Below are 20,556 nucleotides of genomic sequence, written 5' to 3'. Positions count from 1 at the left end.
TTTCAGCGGAGAAAGTGTAATTAACAAATGTTTTTTTCTATTGTAACTTTTTGAATAACTTGCAGTTAGTTGTCGTCAATTTTTACTGGAACGACTTATCAATTAATGGTCTTATAAGGCAGAATGTAACTGCTCAATTGCTGTTTTCAAATTTTATTTGGTTGGCAATTGAATAGAAAGAAGTTTGCATTGCCCTGTAATCTTTTGTTCTTGTAAATTTTAAGGTTTTCATGAAAGAAGATTCGGCTGAGAGGCTTTTTTTTATCCTCTATAGCTATACAACAAAGTGTTTTTAACGTGGCGTAATTTTAATGCAAATACAAGACAATGCAATCTACCTAGGCAATAACAAAACGTTATAAGGAATTGTAAACTGTAACTGTATCCACTTTAGTGTACTACTGCATTAGGTCTGGCCTGCAAGAGCAATGCACATCTCCCTTCTGTGAAGTGGTCCTTGGTTACAATTAGGTCGTCTTATAAGGCTCGAGAGCTAACTTTCAAACATGAAGTAATATTTTAATGGCAAAGCAAGCACATTTGGGTAGTATTATTAGGAAAATGTATTATTACCGCCATGTGTAGAATGGACTATAAAAGAGAGTTATAAAAGAGTTAGCGAACACTTATTTGAATAAGAGTTAAGTAACTCAAAGAAAGGTATCAGTGCCCTGTCACCAGCACAGTGAAATAAAACAAACCACAGGGGACTGGCCATGGTCAGTAAGATAACAGGGGTGTTCACTTCCTAATTGCCTATCTGAACTGCCTATGATCTATTTGCACAATCAACCGTTGTCCTTGCCATCCTTTTGCATTGTGTGCACAGTTTCCTAGCAAGATGCAGGTGTAATGTAGTGCTTCTCACACCCCAGGAGGAAGGAACAGCCTAACCCCTGCAGCTCTGTTGTTACACACAGACCTAGCTCTGCTGTTTGTACCTTGGGACTTAAACTTAGCATGTGTAGCAGCTTTTGAATTCCTTAGGAGCCCGATTGTTCATCAAAGATCACTATGTTTTCATCATGCATCCCGAGCACTGCCGTGTTAAAGCTAGGATGACATCTTGGGCTTTTGTATGCTTGCTAGTTGCTAACCACTTTTCCCCTCGAGTTAGTGGCGGAGTACAAATTTAACACATGTTTTCTGTTATTGATGGTGCATACAGTGTATACTTTGTAGATTAACAAGCTTGCCTGTATGCTGCTGTGGTGTAAAACTTGGACATGGACACGAGTCAAAAATTAATTTAGTCAAAACTATTTGTAACCTCAGGTTTATTAATGATTTGTGCACCTGTTTGTGTGTGTGTGTGCTCACTTTGTCTTATTGCTTACTAACTTGTTGGGATTCAGCTCTGCTCCAGCTGATGCCACACACCTTTCTGATTTGACGGTGCCCAACCTGCCCCCACCACCATCAAAACTAACACCACAAATCTCCCAGCTTATCCATAGCCAGGCGAAAGAGCACTGCTTCGCCACAACCACGGGTAATCACCTGTTCAGGCTCATCGCCTCTGCACTTGAGTTAAGATATCCCCTGAATTGTGATGGATTAATTGGTTGAATATACAGAGGGACAGCTTGCCAACTCAGCCTGAACGGAATAGGGCTATACGGCATGAAAATGAACAGTCCATGTTTGCACAGTTGCCACAAGATTGCTAGCGGAATGGGGATGTACGCCTTAGGCATTGTGTCTGTTTTTTGGGGTAGTTGGTGTCTGTGTGTGTGTTTGCGTGCATGTTTTAAGGTAGACGTGGGTAGTCTGGCAGCGCTTGGATGATAAGCAGCAGTGCTAGCTAGCAGTGGAGCGTAATGTTCCTGCTTTAACACTTAATAACCCTGGCAGCGATTTACTGCCTATGAGGCTTTTTCCTGTGTGTTTTGTTCTCTCTATAAAAGCCAGACAGCGTTTATAGAAAGGCAAAACACCCCCCAGCACTCACCAATAATGAGGATTAAGGTGGTGAGACCACATTTACCAGCATTAGATTTTTTCTATTTGTGTTTTGAACATGTTGTTCATGGTGATATGGAAAGCACCTGAAGCAAGTAAATACTTCTTTGCAGAAACAAACAAATGTCCCAATTTTTAAGGTCAATTTCTCATTTTTATTAACTCACTTTTCTTGTAATTTACTGTGTATCTTTCAATCTTCCCGTTTCTGTTTTGACAGCCCGGGTGTCTTGTACTAGTTTTTGAGAGAACTGCCCCATAAAAGAGGATTAATACCTACTCTTTACACTGTGCTCAGCACATGTTTACTTCGAGGTGCTGAGTGGATCCTGAAGCAGCGACTCTGCAAACTCACATTCTCCTCTTCTCCCTCTCTCCCCCTCCCTTGTCTTGCAGGCTGACTTGACAGGAATCAAATGGAAGAGGTTTGTGTGGCAGGGTCCCACCTCTGCACCCATCCTCTTTCCAGTGACGGAGGAAGACCCCATCCTATGCAGCTTCAGCCGCTGCCTAAAGGCCGACGTGCTAAGCGTATGGCGGCGCAGTCAGCGGCAGGGGCGGAGGGAACTTTGGCTCTTCTGGTGGGGGGACGACCCCAACTTCGCCGATCTCATCCACCACGAGCTTGCAGGTGGGAGCCCCTTTGCATACACATAAGGGCATGTGATTTGGAAAAACAATGTTTGTTTTATGAAGCTGTGCATTTACATCCTCTGTATGCTGCTTTCTCACTAGATCAGAGGTCAGGGTCAGAAACTGAGCAACACCCAGGGTGCTTGAAGGGATTCAGTGATTGAGTTCAAGGGACCTGGGAAGTGGTTCTTACAATTAAGGAGCAGTAATTTGGCCTTCTGCTGCGTGATAGTTAAAGATAGTAGTTTTTCTAGTTGTTTTGGCACATTGATTAAAGAGATAGAGAGAGCACTGCTATTCTACGTCTTAGCCTCTATTCTGGCAAGAAAAACAATCTATTATGAAATCCACCTCCCCCCAATGCACCTTTTGTTGGATGTAGTCAAGGTTATAAAGCTAAAAGAGTGATGGCTCTAAAAGATAACGTGAATTGTAGAAGGCTTGCAGCTTTTGTAAATCAACCTGTCAAGATATGTTATTAGTTGTACAAGGATAAAGGATACATATATCACTGCTTAATTGTCAGGTAGCAGCAGGGGAGGTACCCTGTAAAGACCCTGACACACCAGGCATATGGCAAACTAGTAGTAGCGATGAAGGCCGACTGTCGCGTCGCCGCTTGTCCCCTCATGTTGCCTGTGTCTTGGCCAAAAGGTTGTACTTGAACACACTGCAAAGATTACAGCTGACGACCAACTAGCACGTACGTTCTGCAACTACAGCAGGCAGCGGTTATCTGTTTGTCATTCAAAAAGGGAAATGGGATATACAAACCGTTAATATGATACATACAACAAAACAGCGTTTGCCCGGACCAGGCAGCAGCAGTGCAGAGCGTTTGGCCCCTCTGCTTCACTCTCCACCCGGATGACAGCAGACTGGATTGTCCATCTCTCGGGCTGTCATCCTTCTTCTGATGATAAAGAAGTCTGCTTGCGGTGGGAAGCGTGGGGGCCGAGTGGCCCGCTCCAGCCGGTTGCCTCGCTTGCTAAGTCCACGTAGCATGCTTTCATGCTACACTGGTTACAGAAAATGAGCCGGACAAACTTTTCAGTCATCTGGCGTGAGCATTGTGATGTGACAAGAGTGCGTGAATGAAACACTTACTAATTTAGTCGCATGTTTATGCTTCTGTGTGTGTGTGTGTGTGTGTTTTCTCAGCTTTGTTTGCTTGCTTTCTTCACTTTCGTTTTTCTTCTCGTTCTCTTTTTTGCTTAATCTGAAATATCCAATTGGGGATTCCTCTCGCTGATTGCAAAAGGAAGTCAGCAGGGAGTGATAAGTTGTGATGGTGCGTGACACACCGAAAAAACTAGGGCGACAGGTGCTCAATGTCCGCCCAACATGGACCTGCAGCCGACGATCTTGGAGTGTCAGCACCTCAAGTGAGAGCCTTAGCGAAATATAAAAATCTGTGTAATCTGATACCTCCCTAATGCCCCCCAAGCCTCCTCTGACTGATAGGCTAGCCAGCCAGGCTGGTAGTGCCAACAGCTGTAGGGCAACTCCCTCTCCCTGGAGACACTGGGCATCTAGCTGTCTCATTATTTCATGTTTGTTTGAGAGAGGGTTATAATATCTAAGTGGCTGCTGCGGCACAGTAGAACAAGTAATCTAAAGTCGATATTTCACAAAGGATGAAGAATTGAAGAAGAAATACTGAGCTCAGTCAGATTATAACTTTGGTGACAAACACAGCAAACGGTATCTGCCATGCATGAACAAGACAAATACGTCCACCCCCCACTTTCATCTGTTCCCTCTTCTGTAACAGTAACATTAATGGTGGAAGATGGAAAAGGCCATCTTTATTTATGCTCTCTGCCATGTAAAGTGAACTTTGGAGCCTGAGCCAAGCACAGCCCATCTGTGACCCTCCTTCATTATTGGACATTGTGCCCGAATTGAACTCAACTCAACTCAACTCAGAGCTGAAGGCAACGATGGGCAGCTCATTCAGGCCTAACAGGTCCTGGTAATTACCTGGAGCGTCTGGCTCAGGCCCTCTAATAGTGTGCTACATTTCAAGTAGGAGGGGTTGGTATGGAGAATCTATATTTGGAAATTGTTGGAGTCACTGCTATGTTCTTAAGCCAGTTTTGGGGAGATTAAGTGCAACACTTATGTGTTTCAGGAGATACAAATTAAATAGAATATTGACCAGCATTTTCCTCCCAGGTATTATGAATCACGTTTCGGCAGGATTGTAGGTAGGTCTTGTTTCAGACCTGGTGTTCTTTTGAATTTCTCATCAAAACCGCACGTCTAGATTACTATCTATTCCTCTTGAGAATGACGTGGACATTCACTGAGACGTGAGATTTTACATATTCCCCACTCAACATGTTTCTTGACTGTTTTGCACCCTGAATCATGAGTATCTCAGTGTGAATGGTTCCCAGAAGGGTGGTGTAATCTGTGTTTCCTGTTGTGGAAGATAGTGTTCCCTTCTCTCTAGTGGAAGATCTCTTCCTCCTGCTTCTTGAGCCTTTCCCTCCTGTAGCCGCTGTGGGGCTCTGCCAGTGAAATCAAGCAGAGCCTCTCTTGATGGATCTTAAGTCAGCCGGAGGGCCTTTTTTTTTCTCCTCCAACCTCCGATCTGCAGCTGCTGATCAGTCCGTTCAAGAGGGTGTGTCCTGCGACCTGATAACACAGCTGAGGGCATGGAGGAATGTCAGGACTTGTGCCTAGATGGATTACCTGTATATGTGCACTTCTTTACCACTAAGGAGGGGATGCTGCTCTCCTCTTCTAGAGCCGTTTGAGGAGCAAGTATACCTGACCTGCTTGTCAGATGGTCGAAAAGCTTATTTCCAGCCGCAACAGTGACACTGATATTTTCTTTCACCTTGTTTGTGTGCATGTGTCATCATGGCTCAATGAGGTCCTGGAGATACCTACTGGAGCAGGATTTACCAAGTGTTTATATTAGGGCTGCTTTCTTATGGAAGGTATGATTTATTATTGATTAATTAATCAATCAATACTAATCTCACACACACACACACACACACACACACACACACACACACACTCCCTTTACCCCCTGGCACCATTTGGAGCTGTGACTGGTGGGATCCCAAGTTGGTCCTTAGTTGAACCCTGCCCCTGGCAGTTTTTGTCTTCCAAACGATCAATCCGACATTCGCACCCACTTCACGCTGTGATTGGCCAGTTGTAGTATCTCTCTCTCTGGCTCTCTTTGTGATTCTTTTGATCTGTTTCTGTCACTTTTCATGTGAAATGTTATGAATGCCTTCCTAGTGAGACTATCTGAAAATATGTGCCGTTATCCCCATACTTAAAGAATATTGGTTCTGTGGTTCCCCCTACCTCTGTTTGTGGCTGTTCTGATCCTCTATGAACCCCTTTGCCTTACGATTTGGCCCTTAGTGCAGTGGTCTGCATGCAGTCCTTCTCCTACTGCCTCAGACCCTGCTGGTATCCACTCTGACCATCTAATAGGGATTAAGGCGAGGTCAGGTGAATGCTGATAGAATTAAAATGTACACTGAGCACCAGGACTGACGATCCCTGCTCTGGCAGAGTGTATGCATGTGTGTAGCCCAAGAAGTCCGATGATGTTTGACAATGTATTGCGTTTGTGGACTCTCCTGGCTGCCTGTTGCCTGAGAAGGTGGAAATCGTCAGATACCAGTGGTTGCCTTAGACTTTCTCATTGTTTGTCACTTTGATGGACAAGGTTATAAAAACGTAGTTGTAATATATTTTAACCTGTAATTTAGATTTTTTTTTAAATGATAAGACATGCATTTAATTTTCATTCCTTCAAATAAATTATTAAATAATTAATAGGCTGCAACCATAACCGCAATACCGGTGATGATGTGACACTACCGCGGTGTTTTCCTAGTTCAATGTTTATCGTTGCACTTTTCTCTGCATACATTAGCCTAGCAGCATGCTTTTCCAAGTTAACTTCACTTTACCGGCAGCATTGACAACAGAAGAAGCCACTGTGTTTGAGAAGCTTGTTGTTTTAAGCTCTCCTTGCACAACCACACAGGCACTCACTTAAGGCACCTGCCATTCTTGCTCTAATTTATGCTACTATGCTATGCTTTGCTCGTAACAGGGTTGCAGTTAACCGCCAAATCGTGGTGAAACATTGCTTCTTCACCGCGGTAAGAACAACTCCATACTGTCACAACTCTGATAATTAAAATATACAAAACAAGTTTGGAGAGACCCTGACCGTGCAGCCACTTTTCAGGTCAACACCACCTGATGCAGATGAATGAAGCCACTCTCTGAACGGTACGCATAGCATTCATGTTCAGTGTAGCCTGCCTGTAGCGTCTCCATGCACAGAGCGGAGCAGAGGAGAGGCTGGTGATGGTAAGATAGCGTTGTCAGTACTAGTTACAAACAGGCTGAAAATATTAAAATTACGCTATATAACCCTCAGTGTTCTAATCTGTCACAGTAACCTTGTGGTTGTTCCATCATCAAAATATTCTGTCAGTGATGGAAATATTTGGTATACGTAACCTTTGGGGCTGAACATTGCGCCACCAGCCCCACCCATGCTCACAGCTGGAATGTCACTGTTGTTGCCTTTGATCCCCCACACGGTTTTCTTCCAATAGTTTGATGGAATTTTTTGCCTTTGGTCCGCGCCTGTCTGGGGAATAAAAAGCTTTCTTTTCTTTTGGGTTTTCAGTCTCTCTTCGGTTTTAATGCAATGTTGGCGGTAAACATGAAAATCCGCTCATTTCCTTTCATTTCTGCAATCTGAAATGGCGCTTACTCATTCCACACACCCCCTTCCAGCCTCATTAGATTAGCGGCATGTGAAAGTCTTTTAATTTTGTGCAAGTGCCATTTTTGTATACCAGTGTGCCAGTAATCCCTTCTCTCCAGGGAGATGAGGGGGAGAAGGAGTGAGCCAGAGAGATGAGAGTAGTGAAGGGCGGAAAACTTGAGGGATCTTTTAATGTTGGGCGCTTAATCACCATTGAAGTAAGGCTAACCACCAAGCCCTTTCTCTAAATTGTTGGACAACACGCCTTGCTCGTTTTAACACAACCAGAAAACTAATTCCAATCTACCCCAGGCCATGCCGACAAATTATTCCAAACAAGTGATTGCCACTGGTGAATTTAACTTTCCTTGCCCCCTCCCACTGGTAAGGCATGTTTTCTTATGCAAATGCAATGCTCTCTTCATCGTCATCTCTCCTCAAAAGCTGGTTTAATCTCCTGATCAGGGGCATTTAAAGCGGAAGATAAATTGCTGCCTTTTTCCTCCCCTCAGAGAACCACTGATATTTTTTTTTGCCTAGAAATTCTGAATCGATGTCTTTCTTCGGAGGTAAATGCTCTGTGGTACATTTCTTACTAGTCTGTTCCGGTCCCTTTTCCCACCCTCCCTAGCGTCCTTCCCATGTGTGCATCCCACTTGGCCGTCCACAGCTGGGCGTCTGGCACCATGTGTCACTCTTTGGTGTTTCCTAGTTCACTGTTCTCTTAGCTGCATGCGGCCCAAGGGTGGTAGGCTTCACCTTGCAGCCATTCTTCACCTTTCTGATTATGTTGAAAGGAAACTCAAAAAACACAAATGTAGGAGAATTAAGCACACGTCTTTTGATAAATCCAGTTTGTAAAACATGTATCCATGCATATTCGTCTCTTAGTCAAGGTTCGAAGGGGGAGATGATCATCTGCTGTCTCCACCGTGTTCCCTGGAGCTCACACACATCCATTCAATACTGGGTGCTGGGTCAGATCTCTAGAGTAGGAGAGTGGGGGAGGGATGAAGAGGACTGCTTTTATAGTGCCCATCTCTTCCACTAGTTGCTGAACACAGTTTGGGATCCAATCAGGGATAGAGGGAAGAAAAGCTTAATTTAGCAGCACTCTGTAAGCCTATTTTCTCAGTATGATCTTCTTAAAATTGTTTTTGTTTGTGCTAGATTGCAGTCATTTCTTTGATTTTTGTTCTTGCTTTGCTAAGTTCTTAGGATTTTTGGTTTTAGCCCTCTCCTCTGTGCCTATTTGAATCAATGTTGAAATGAAAACAACCCTGCTCTGCACCTCAGGGCAGAATATCCAATTCCAAAGGGCATATTTCAGTAGTCTGTGGAGCTGTGTTGGTTGAAGGTCTCACTGTTTTACCAGTCAGACCATTTTTTCCCATTTTCTGTGAAGAGCTTACAACTTGATAATTATTGAACTGCACTCATATCTGTGATATATTCTCAGTTTGAAGCACTACCTGCAGAATACAGATGTTTATTTCCACAGAATTGAAATGATGTGTTGAAATTATGTCTGCTCTTTATTTCGGAGGGTGGAGATGTGATCATCATTTAATTATAGGGCGCATATTTTGGCGCATATTTTCAGGCAGTCTCTCTTGGAGGACATTCATAGTGTTAAACTTGTTCACATAAAAAGTGACCAAAGTAACAAACAAAAGGGACGCAGTTGGTGAAATATGGAGTATACTAACAGCTTTACACTCTTTGTGGCACAAGCTTTCATTGATCATCAGCGAGCTTGTAGTGAAAAGAAACCGATCTGTTTCATGCTCTCCATATGATCATAAGACTGTTCCTGCCTTATCCTCTCCAATACAGAAAATCCAAAGTGTGTGTGATGGCAACCATTAAAATGCATCTAGAAATGCTAACAGGTCTTACTGGTTTAAGGTTGTTGAGAAGAACTCTTTTAGAAATACTCAACAGGCTGATTTAATGGTTGTGTGACACGCTGATTTTTGTTCTTGCTTTGCTAAGTTCTTAGGATTTTTTGTTTATTAAAAATTAATTTGTTTGCCACAAATTATGTTGTGTGGGGAACACTGGATTTAAACTTCCTGTTAATACCACAAAATCTGTATTTTCTTTTTTCAATTCTTTCTTCATCCCAGCAAATGGCATATTCTTATTTTCTATACTTTTTGATCATTACCAAACAGTGGAAATACTGCGTTGCTTTGTTGATGTGGCTGTGGTCACAGAATGGCCATGGATGTATATCAAAGATAATTAGTCAGTGAAACATGTGGCTAACCTTCTCTCAGGATTTGTAGTGCCTTTTTTGTTTCTCCTGCATGGATGGTTCTAAACTTCAGTGTGCAACCCAGTGAGTTGATGAATAGATAAACCAAGACTCTTAGGAGAAAAAAGTAGGGGAGGCCAATGGCTTTTGTGCTCGGGGATCAATTTTCCAGGGCTAATATCCTGCCTGTGAACCACCCTCCGCTTTCCTCTTTTTCTCCTGCTCCATCTCCCTCTCCTGCTCTCTCTCTCTCTCTCTCTCTGACTGGCACAGCGCAGGGACTCGACCATGCATGCAGCTCTGGCCTATGGGTGCAGTGTCTCCGTCTCCCTCTCTCTCCCTTCCTTCTCTGTTCAAGAAATATTCATTAATAAGTAATGGAGCTTTTACAGAGCACCATTGGTGCTCTCTCTCTTTTCTTGCAGATAAGGATGAAAAGGAGCAAGTGGAGGAGAAAACCTTCTGGCCAGGCTTGGTAGAATCCCCCTGAGCACAGTCGATCACAAGGCATTAATCTAGCTGTTTAATGACCGACTGTAGCTTTAATTGCTTATACACAGACGAGCAACTGGGAGGGGGGCTCAAATACTTTCCCCTTAGCTTATTTAAAACTTTGGACTAATTTTGTACTTGTCAGTTTACAAAGACCCCAATAACACCCATGTCATGCCAGCATGTTGGCAAGGTGGCTAAATAACTAATTCAAAAGTATGCAAAATTGTGGCTATGGAAAAATTGGCATGGCCATTTTCCAAAGTGTCCCTTAACCTCCCCTCCAATACATTTGAATGAAAATGGTTCTATAGTAACCGCGAGTCTCTCCTTTAAAGACATGGCCACTTTACTTCCGTTCTAACTTGCTTTTTTTGCAGCGTCTTGAAATATAAATGAGAATAGTGATAGGTAGATACTTGCTGCAGTTTCTCCTAGAAACATTTCTAGTAGTGATGAAAAGGCAGACATGTTTAATTTCTCTGATTCACTGCTTTATTTCAACACCACTACTTCTCTTTAGTCAATCTCTAGCTTCCTTGACCATACACCGTGCTTGCGGGTGCTTGTTAAACCTTGGTCTGCTATTTCAACCAGTTGACAGTTGGTAACTGACTTGAAGAGCTGACTTCGCAATTGGCTGACGCCTCTTAAGTTCAAGACGGGCAACTGGGTCTGAGTCTTAGGGACCAACATCAGCTGGCCTGAGTGAAGCTGAGACAGGCCGGACCAGACCCCTGCAACGTTCTAAAACGGTTTTATCTTGTTGTGGATCTTTGGTCTGAACTGGGCTTTGGTTCCCATAGTAGCCATTTCATTTAAGTGAGACCATTTTTAAAAAACTTGACCTCACTGTATAAACTGACCTATTGTGAGCTCATGGATAATCACAGCCTCATGAAGCTTTATAACCGCAAAGCAGAGAACGAGGGCATTCAGAGAATGTATGGCTTTCTTAGGTGTTTTTATAACAATTTCCATTACAGAAGAGCTCACTGTCCAATTGCTGAAAAATGCAATTCTTAAAAAAATCTCCAAATGTCTTAAGGTTTTAATACCAAATCCAAGCATGGATCCTTTAAGGTCTTGGTGTTTTAATGTGGTATTTTAGAAGGAATTTCAACTGTTTGAGTGAGTTTCGAGGTTAAATTTAGCAGAAATGATGTGTGACAAATGGTAAAAAAAAGACAAAAATGGTGGGGACAAAAAAAGAGAGTGGAGTGGAAGAGGTTAACGTGTTTCATTTGAGGATAAGCAGAGTCCTGATGCTGCACTGTATCTCGCTGTTATTAGTTTTGTTTTCTTGCTTGAGGTAGATGCAAGTATTCTTAATAGAGCTGCTGCGCAACCGCTGAAGGGCTTTTATAAAGGTCAGCTCATCTGGGCCTGCTACACAGCAGGCAGAGACATGAAAGTGTCATAGCCGTCAGCTGATCTCATAAATCTTTATCTAAATAAGGCCACTCATCTTTTGCCCTGTGCACTGACCACTGCACACCATGTCCCACCCTCCAATTATATGTGCACTCAGATCTGTCACCAAGCTTGCATTTTGGGTCTTAAAAAAAAAATACATTTAATAATTTATTTTCCAACCAAAGAAGCCTAAAGTGTTTATTATAACCATCTACTACATTTAAACTGAATATGAGCACAAGGTTAAGTACATAAGGATTACATTTAAATGGAACGTTGCCTATCAAAAAGCACATTTGCTACAGACAGTCTGGGTAATGTTAATGTAATCTTTCACTGGAGCTGAAACGATCAGCAGATTGACTAAACATTAATCTGCTACTATTTCACTAATTGTTTCAGTCAAAAAATGCCAAACATTCGCTGATTCCAGTTGTAAGGAGGATGTGAGAATTTAATGCTTATTCATATCTGATATGTCTGCTACATGATAGTAAATGTCACCTAAGACTATAAGAAATTTGTCATTGACATTTCAATGATTAATGGACAATTGAAGAAAATAATCTGATTTATTTCTAATAAAAATAATTTTCAGCTTTTAATTCCAAAGACGATGGTTAAACTGAGGAGTTGTTGTGTTTTGTTTGTTGAATAGTTCTGCGCTAAAGTCAGCCGTTTTGTGTTTTCTGGTCTTTTCCCCGGAGCAAAGAGTCACCCCTGCCCTGGAGGTTTGGTTTTGTGTGGTAGATACGCTTCTAAGAAGTTGCATTGCCATTTCTAGTGAGTGTCACATTGTATACATCAAACTTGCATAGACTTCAACTGCAACATTTTTTCTCTCTGTGCCTATCTGAAGAGGGGAGTGTTGCTGCAGGCGTTGCATGATGAACGTGAGGTCGTTAGGAACACTTGATGTAAACCAGACGCCTGTTTTAGAGCTGCACGACGCTCAAGGGAGAGACTGAGGAGGAACAAGTGACAAAGAGGAGGAGGAGGAGGCACAGGGCAGTGGAAAGCAGATGGGATCGCCATGGCAGTTGATGTAAAAGTAGGTGTAGTGAGATTTCTGCCAGTTTTACAGAAAGCCATCATCCACAGAGTACTGGAGTAGGAGTGAAGGTATAACTGCAAAATGCAAGCTGGGTTAATGTCACTCTTGCCATAGATTTAAGCCCTGCTGCTCTCCTCATTTTCCTATGTATTTCAATAGTTATCAGTCACACTGATCTGTCTCTTCAGCCAGCAGTTTGGCCTAAATCCTATGTTATCTTTTTTACCGTCCTTTCTCTTAATCTGCTGTCGGTGCCTCAGTGGTTGGCTTTCTTTTCTTGTTGACTTTTTGCCCTCTTGCCTGCCAGTCTCTCAGAATGCCAGACCAGCTGCCAAGTCACTCAAAGCAGACTCAGGGAAAAGCGTTTTTGATCCCATGCATATTCGCATCTAAATCTACTAGAAAGTGAAATGTCTTTATACTTTTGTTGATTTTTTTCCCCCTGCAGTTGCTGTTCATTTTTAATGGGAAATTGCTGTTTTCCTTCCTTTTTCCTGCCTTTGCATTGCTTTTCAGTGTTCCTGATCTTATCCCTCAAGGTGTGTGTGTGTGTGTGTGTGTGTGTGTGTGTGTGTGTGTGTGTGTGTGTGTGTGTGTGTGTGTGTGTGTGTGTGTGTGTGTGTGTGTGTGTGTGTGTGTGTGTGTGTGTGTGTGTGTGTGTGTGTGTGTGTGTGTGTGTGTGTGTGTGTGTGTGTGTGTGTGTGTGTGTTACACTCAAAATCCACAGGCACGTAGCCCTCTACTTGGCAGCTAGCCTGAGGTTGTTTTCCCTTGGTTCGATGTTGTTCGGTAATGTTTTAAAGGCTAGCTGAACTCTGGGTCTAGTAGAGCTGTGGCATTTGGCAATGGATTTGAGGGGGATTGTGGATGCATATTTTTTGTTTAATATTAGCATTTACATTTACACTTATTTATACATTTTCTAGCAGATGTTTACAATTGCATCCATGCAACATAGCTGGTTGTCTGCTCTAAGTCAGGAAAAATATGCGAAGGGTTGTCCTGATGCGAAGGGTGGGACATACGCCGGTATTTATTTTGTCCATGTTCAGGCAGATACGGCACACTTGGGGAGATGTTTGCTGGAGACTTGACTGAAAGGAGCTTAAGTGCTGTATGATGTGAGCAATGGCTGTTAATGAGATTAGAGCAGCATTCAGTCCAGCATAGAATGTGATTCAGAAAGCAACTCTGATATGGGTGTAATGTTACATTTATTAGTCCTGTGACTTTTTTTGATTTGATGTGCCATATGAACCAAATAATTATTGTGCTGTGAGCCTTACATAGTCTAATTACAGTCCAGAACTGAACAAATAAGTGCAAGTTCTACCCGAGTGTTGGCAGTGTGTCACTTCCGGTCTGTTAGCTAAACCATGCAAGTTTGACTCTTTTGACTCTTTGTGGTCACGTGGTTTGTACTGATGCATTTTGTGGTTCAAGTTTCTCTGTGTAAAATGACAGAACCAAGGGGGGGGGGGGAGACACTCTTTAAGTTTACAAAACTCATCCATGTTTTGGACCAGAGCAAACAAAAGGGTGTGAACATGCCCTGGGATACATATCCTTTTCCCCTATGGCGTTTAAGCAGTGACCCGCTGAAGCAGCAACACTGAGACACTGAGACACACAGCAAATATGTTAACATAATCAGTTGCGTAGAAAGCATGATATTTCTGCATGATATAATTGTGTGAGCCACAATATATATGTTTTTTTATGATCACATTTTTTTATGTAAACATGACAAACAATCAAACAATATGCTGAGACATGAGAATGTGTCCCAGGAACAAAACAAAAACCGAGCGGAAAGACGGGAAGTTAGGGAAACATAGTACAAACACAACAGTAAGAGTGTTTGTGCTACTCAGTGTCCGCAGCTTACAAATAATACATCCAGAAACAGACATACACACACATAAGCAGCCACACACAGACAGACACACATAAGATAAGTGACCAAATACATGCGCAAATAGAGATAAGAAGGCTGTAGCACAAGTCTACAGCATGGATTTCAAGGATTCAGCAATGTTGAACCAAGTGTCCAAAGTCTTTTCTGGCGCTCCATTTATGCGAGTTGTGGAGAGCTCCATATACATGACATCCAAAAAGAAAAGAGTTCCTGTACAAACTGGCAAGTCATGAGTTGGTTTCCAATGGGTTGCAATCGTTTTCTTGCAGCAGCAAGAAGCTGTAAGTCCAGTGCATACACCATGTTTTTGTATTTTAGAGCGCAAAAGGGCTGTGAGCCCCAATATAATGTTCCTACATGTGTAGATAAATCTGTCACACACACAGCTATTGCTTTTTGATTAATGCCAATTACCTTTCGACCATTTGTAAATGTCCGGGTACGTTCATTTTTGCAGCAAAATGATTGGTGGTTGATGGTTTTCCCTATTGTACCAAAAACAATACCGGGATACTAGTGAACCTTTAGTAATGTAACACTCCTAAAACCTGAAATCAAAACTCAATGTGCAGAGGAGCAGAAAGCACCTGAAACCTCCACAGCCTAAAAGCAGGCAGCAGCAGGTTTCTGTCTCCTCTGTCTCAGTGACAAAACTTCTATTTGCGGTTTAATTGCCTATTTACAATCTTTTGTATAATTCCCAGATGTCACTTTAGATATGACTTATTCTTTTGCATTTCAGGAAATGTGCCATTTCTGTATCCAGGTGTCCAGTGTTAACTGTCAGGTCATTGAAAATGGTTTGTCATGCTTATCGCACTGCCAAAGTGTCAACATGTCACAATTCTCCTTCAGTTGTTGTCTAAAAAGTGATCGCGCAAGATCCTGTTGTGGGTTACCTTTGTGTTTGTTTGGAAAACCTAAATGCTCACAGCTACATCTATTTATTCGAAAGTTCATCAGACTGGAGTTGCAGGGTGTTTCATAATGGGATCGGATAGGACTGAATTTATTGAGTTTGTTCAGTCAGTGAGCTTGTCATTTTCAAGACTATGCTCAGAGTTGATGTCATTCACACAAACAGTGATTGAAAATACTCTTGAAACAACTTTTGTAGAGAATTATTAGTTTGTTGGGTTCCAGCAGTTCTGTCAAATTAAAGTGCCTTCCTCAAAAAGAAAAAACACTTTTACCAGTACCTAGGTTAAGCTGGGTTATAATGTTTATAACTTCAAAGTTTGATTTTGGTGATACAGTGTAATGTGACAATACGTTTTGGTATGAGAGTTGGTGCTCCTATACTTGTACATTGATGAATATCTGTATGAGTGATTGTGCCATCTGATGCACCATTCTCACTGTAATTGTCAGTTAAGTTTTTGTGCTGCCAAGATTGACAGCGTTTGCCTTAGAGAGTTCATACAGGTTTGTAAATATGGCTCCAAAACTCCTACCGCATTCCCCTCCTCTTACATTTGTCTATCTCTTTTTTTTTTTTTTTTTTTGCAGCTGAGGACGATGGGTTGTGGGAGAACGGGCTTTCCTACGAGTGTCGCACGCTGCTGTTCAAAGCCATCCACAACTTGCTGGAGCGCTGCCTCATGAATCGCAGCTTCGTTCGCATCGGCAAGTGGTTTGTCAAACCCTACGAGAAGGATGAGAAACCCATCAACAAGAGGTACGTTTGCACCACTTGTTCTGCTGAGTTCTTATTCATGTTGGCTCTCTGGTATGGCAGTGCTCTGCACATGTACCTGCACTGGTCAAGTGGATGTTTTTCTTCCCGTTGCCCTTTAAGGCATGTTATGTCTCTTGTTGTCCGTTGTGATGTCGTCTGGTGCAGCTCAGGCTGTGCACCACACCAATAGACACAGGTTATACTGTTTTTGTGTGGAGGTCAGTGTGCAGGCTATTAAACCCTCACTTTCAGGGTTAGAGGTTCTGTTTCCCCTGGCAACACTTAATACAATTATGTGTTCATATGGATGCTCTGGACGGAGGCAGATATTAAAAAGCATATGTTGTACCGGGGATTTCTGCTCATGTTTTATATGATAGTGCAGTGCCTGTTAAAAACATGCCTGTGAAAATGCTGCTTAGTGCTTTCTCCACAACAGTTCTCCCCCGTAGTAACTTACAGACAGCCCCCAAAGCACTTAATAACCCAACTGTATACTACCGGCTTACTGTGTACTTCTACTTTTACCTGACAATTTCATCTTTCCCGCATCAATAACATGCTGAAGTTTAAAAGCAGCTCACCTGCAAAATGTTTCTTACATATGCAAAATTAACTTGTTTTATACACTAAGGCCTAAGCGGTGCAGCTTGCTTGGCCACCCATCACCATATTATTAGTTCAGTTCAAGCCGCTGACTGCTGTTATTTTTAATTTTGTGTCCCACAGTTAACTTGCGGGTCACTTGCTTGCTGGTTGCTTTGCATTTTTATTTTTTAATGGAGAGCAATTGGGCACTTTTGACAGCTCCTTTTATCCAAGGAAAACAATTTATAACATTATTGAGGTATCAAAAAAAACTGTGTGGATTGGTCCTAGTCCCAATCCTGCGGAGCAGCTCAGGACATGCCTATTTTGTACACTACATTACAGTTGTGATATGAGAGTTTAACAAAAAAAATGAGAGAGGTGCTGTTGTGCCAGCACTGTCTGTCTCCTATCGCTCCTCTCTGTGTGTTTGTGTACGACTGAGACATCCTCCAGCTCGTCTTTGCTATCTGCTGGGCTGGATTTCTTGCTCGTGGTGTCTGGGTTTATTGATAAGAGATGAAGATGCGACTAGTGATGAGAAAATGACGACAACCCTTCCTACCTCACCCTGTCTCCACATTAACACACATCTTTTGATTGGTACCTCAGATAGAGTTCCCTTTTTTGATAATTATAGTTATAGTGTGAGGTGTGACAGATTTTTTTATGCTTGCATGTGTAATACCTGCAGGGCTGTATTAGATGAGGAAGCAGACAGCAGCCTCTAAATAAAAAAAAAAAACCTAGAATCAAAGATGCTGTTTAAAACCACAAACATTAGACAGCTTCCATAGTCTCAGCTTGTTTTTCTGTGTGCAACTATGCCAGTGTTATTGTTTTTGGAGTTGTAGCCAGATTTCCCAGTCAGTTGACCATTGGGGTAACATAATCTTGTGTGTGCTAGGACAGGCCTGTTGCTCCAGTTGTCCAGGATAGAAATGGCGAGAACTCTGCAGTCAGCTTATCTTTATCATATCCCCAATGTGAGGTGGCAGATCAGAGTTGCCAGCTTTAATGCGGACTCTTTCAGAGCTTTGGTCTGTAGACAATGACTGTAATCTGTCAGGACAAGTGTTATACATTTTAACCTAACCGGCAGAATAAGAGACAAAGGATAAGATCAACAATACTGGAGAACAAGCCACTTCTCTTTTAAGCTATATTCATGGCTTGTTTTTAGCTCTATCTTCTCTCTCTTTACCCAGTACTCTGATCACAGGGGGCCCCAGTCGAGAAAAAACAAAACAATGGTCTTTTCCTCTGCTCCGGAATTCACAGGCCACCCTCTGTCTGTGTGTCTGTTTTTTCTCTCTACTTGCTCTCTCTCCCCTTATCTTCATCCCCCTCTGCTGTCACAGAGCAGACTGGGCAGGTTATAAATAGTGGTGCAACCACCCTGAATCTTAGTTGTCGTCAAGGATGTTTTTCCTCTCCCTTTGGTGTGTTCCGCTATGCTCCAGCCACGCTGGAGTTTCAACAAGCAAAGCAGCACAAAACTGTGACGAAAATGTACAAGTACCCGTTTGTGTTGTTGTTGTTTTTTTTGTCGTTGGTGCACCCAGACCAGCTGGTCTGACAGTGAAACATTTCCTAAGCAGTTGTTGATGTTGTAGGGCTGTGGTATTTGTAGTTATTAAATCGCTTTAAGCACTGTTAGTTTTTGTTTCTGTGTACAGAGTGTAGGCTCCAGAGCTCCTACCTTTATTTACGTCTTATTAACATGAAGATGCTCAACTTTGGCCTACGATTACTACCATGGTGAACTGAGTGTTCAACCCTAGGGAGAATTCATCCGCATGGGTGGCATGTCAGCACTAAGGTCCAACATCATTTTTAGTGAGTTGCTGATTCCGTAGCGAAAGGGATTGGAAATTTCCAAGGAATTCCCATACTTATTGTACATTGTTTTACACCCATCTTTCTGGGACACTTAACCTTCTTCCCTGAATCCAGAAACACACAGTAAACAAATTAGTTAACAGTAGGCTTGCTGCAGTTGTTGGTGTTACCTTTAATTACATGGTGCTCAGGCATACACAGAATGAATTACTTGCCCACCATCATCAGTTTGCTCTTTTTTCAAATACTTAGTTAGGTGCCGGCTCTGCAGCAAAAGCTCTGGTGGAGAGGCCAGCGATCAAAGTGAGCGCTCTACAGATATTGATCCCCATCGACGAATGCCTTTTTCTTGTCAAATGCCTTGTGTAATCAGGAACACAGGTTTTGTTATTCGTTTTAAAAATCCTGTGTAAATATCCTCACCGGGGCATCCCTAGTTAACAGTGTTCACCTTCACCTCATTTGTCTTCTTAAAGCACGCTGTTCATCTTTTATCAAGACGTAGGTCTTCCTCCTAACCACAGAAGCATTTGGAGCAAGGAAAATCAACAGCCTTTTAAATGAATATGGGACCACAAATTTCTGATAAAATATGTTTGTCTAACGCAATTTTTTTCTTAAGAGCATAATCTTTAGAGTCATAATAAGACAACCATTTGAATTGGGGCATACCACACAGTTGTGTGCTGGTGGGAAAATTCCAACATCACACATGTCTTGATTAATCTGCCCATTGTTTACTTGATTCATTAATATTATTTGAAATCTGGAATCTGCTTTTGGGGAATACTGGCTACCCCCTATCATCGGACAACTCCTCTGCAGCATCCAGAGTCTCCAGTTGGTGGAGGCTGTGGCCAGCTGACAGTGTTCATAACCTCAACCCCAGACCTCAGCCTGTGTTGATATGCTTACATCATCTCTCTCTGATGGGAGACCTGATGTGTGTGGTGAGCAGTATGCAGCAAACTGAATTCTCAGAATCTTTAAGGATGATAACCTCTACCAGTGCCCCCAGTTGCTCCTTTTGTCTTCTTTTGGTATAAAGAAGTATTAGTATAAGCCTTATTCTGTATGTTCAGACTGCCATTTTTTTGTCTACAAGGATACACAAAATATGTCAAGATTGAAGTTAAAATAAAATATTAAAAACAAACTGTTTTTACTATATCTTAAATACATAAATCAACACACATTGATCGGTGGAAGCTTTTGTTTTTAATGGGAACTGCAAATGCAGCAGTGTGTGTTGATACAGCTGACAGTAATTCTCTTTGTCTAGCGTACAGGGGGCTCCAAGTTGTGCAGACTGGTTGTTTCTGTGAACCTTGTGCTGCTAGGTAGACTGGCTTCAGGAAACAGAGAGCAGAAGGGAGGGAGGGAGTAATGGAACAAGCAAGGGAGAGCTCCTCTCGGTTGTCATGGCAGCAGGGAAATGCACCATGGGATCGTATGTTTCCAAGGTGAAGCGGGATGCTTGTGCTCTGTTGGTCAGCTTAAAGCAGACTAACCCGTTGACTTGCTCCAAGTTTGCTACATTTACCAAAAGCAACACTAAATCCAGCCTGCTCTGATGTTTCAATTTGATCAGGACAAAAAGGATAAGATTTTATTTTACCTGCTTGATAAAACACGTACTATGTACTCTAACTGTGCTGCAATCAGGCGTGTACTGCATTTAATATGTGTAGTTGGTTGTGCAGTTAGTTGTCTGACTGAAAGCATCATTAACAAAATCAAGCTGTTATGAAATGAGACCAGTGTGCAGAAGCTAATGTTATAAGAGTGAATGGTAATGAATGAATGCAAACCATAATTACACAATAACTAATATGCCTGCATAAACACATGTGGCTGTCTGCATTATTCTGCATGACTGTGCGTTATGTGGCTTAGCACATTCTTCTTCTATTGTTGTGTTCCCACGTTTGGGGGGGGGGGGGGGGGG

General features: G+C 42.3%; 1 protein-coding gene across 2 annotated transcripts in view; it reads left to right on the top strand.

Moving 5' to 3' along the window:
- med13a (mediator complex subunit 13a) overlaps window positions 1–20,556 on the top strand; it is a 76,007-nt gene that overhangs the window by 7,858 nt on the left and 47,593 nt on the right. For both annotated transcript variants that reach the window (XM_034889562.1, XM_034889561.1), the window contains 2 exons: window positions 2,359–2,593; window positions 16,010–16,178. In XM_034889562.1, coding sequence (XP_034745453.1) covers window positions 2,359–2,593; window positions 16,010–16,178 — 404 coding nt within the window. The remainder of the gene's footprint in view (window positions 1–2,358; window positions 2,594–16,009; window positions 16,179–20,556) is intronic.

The sequence above is a fragment of the Etheostoma cragini genome, chromosome 13, assembly GCF_013103735.1.
Source record: "Etheostoma cragini isolate CJK2018 chromosome 13, CSU_Ecrag_1.0, whole genome shotgun sequence".
NCBI classification, from domain to species: domain Eukaryota; kingdom Metazoa; phylum Chordata; class Actinopteri; order Perciformes; family Percidae; genus Etheostoma; species Etheostoma cragini.
Note: the sequence above shows the minus strand (reverse complement) of the source record. Positions and strands in the feature narration are given on the sequence as shown.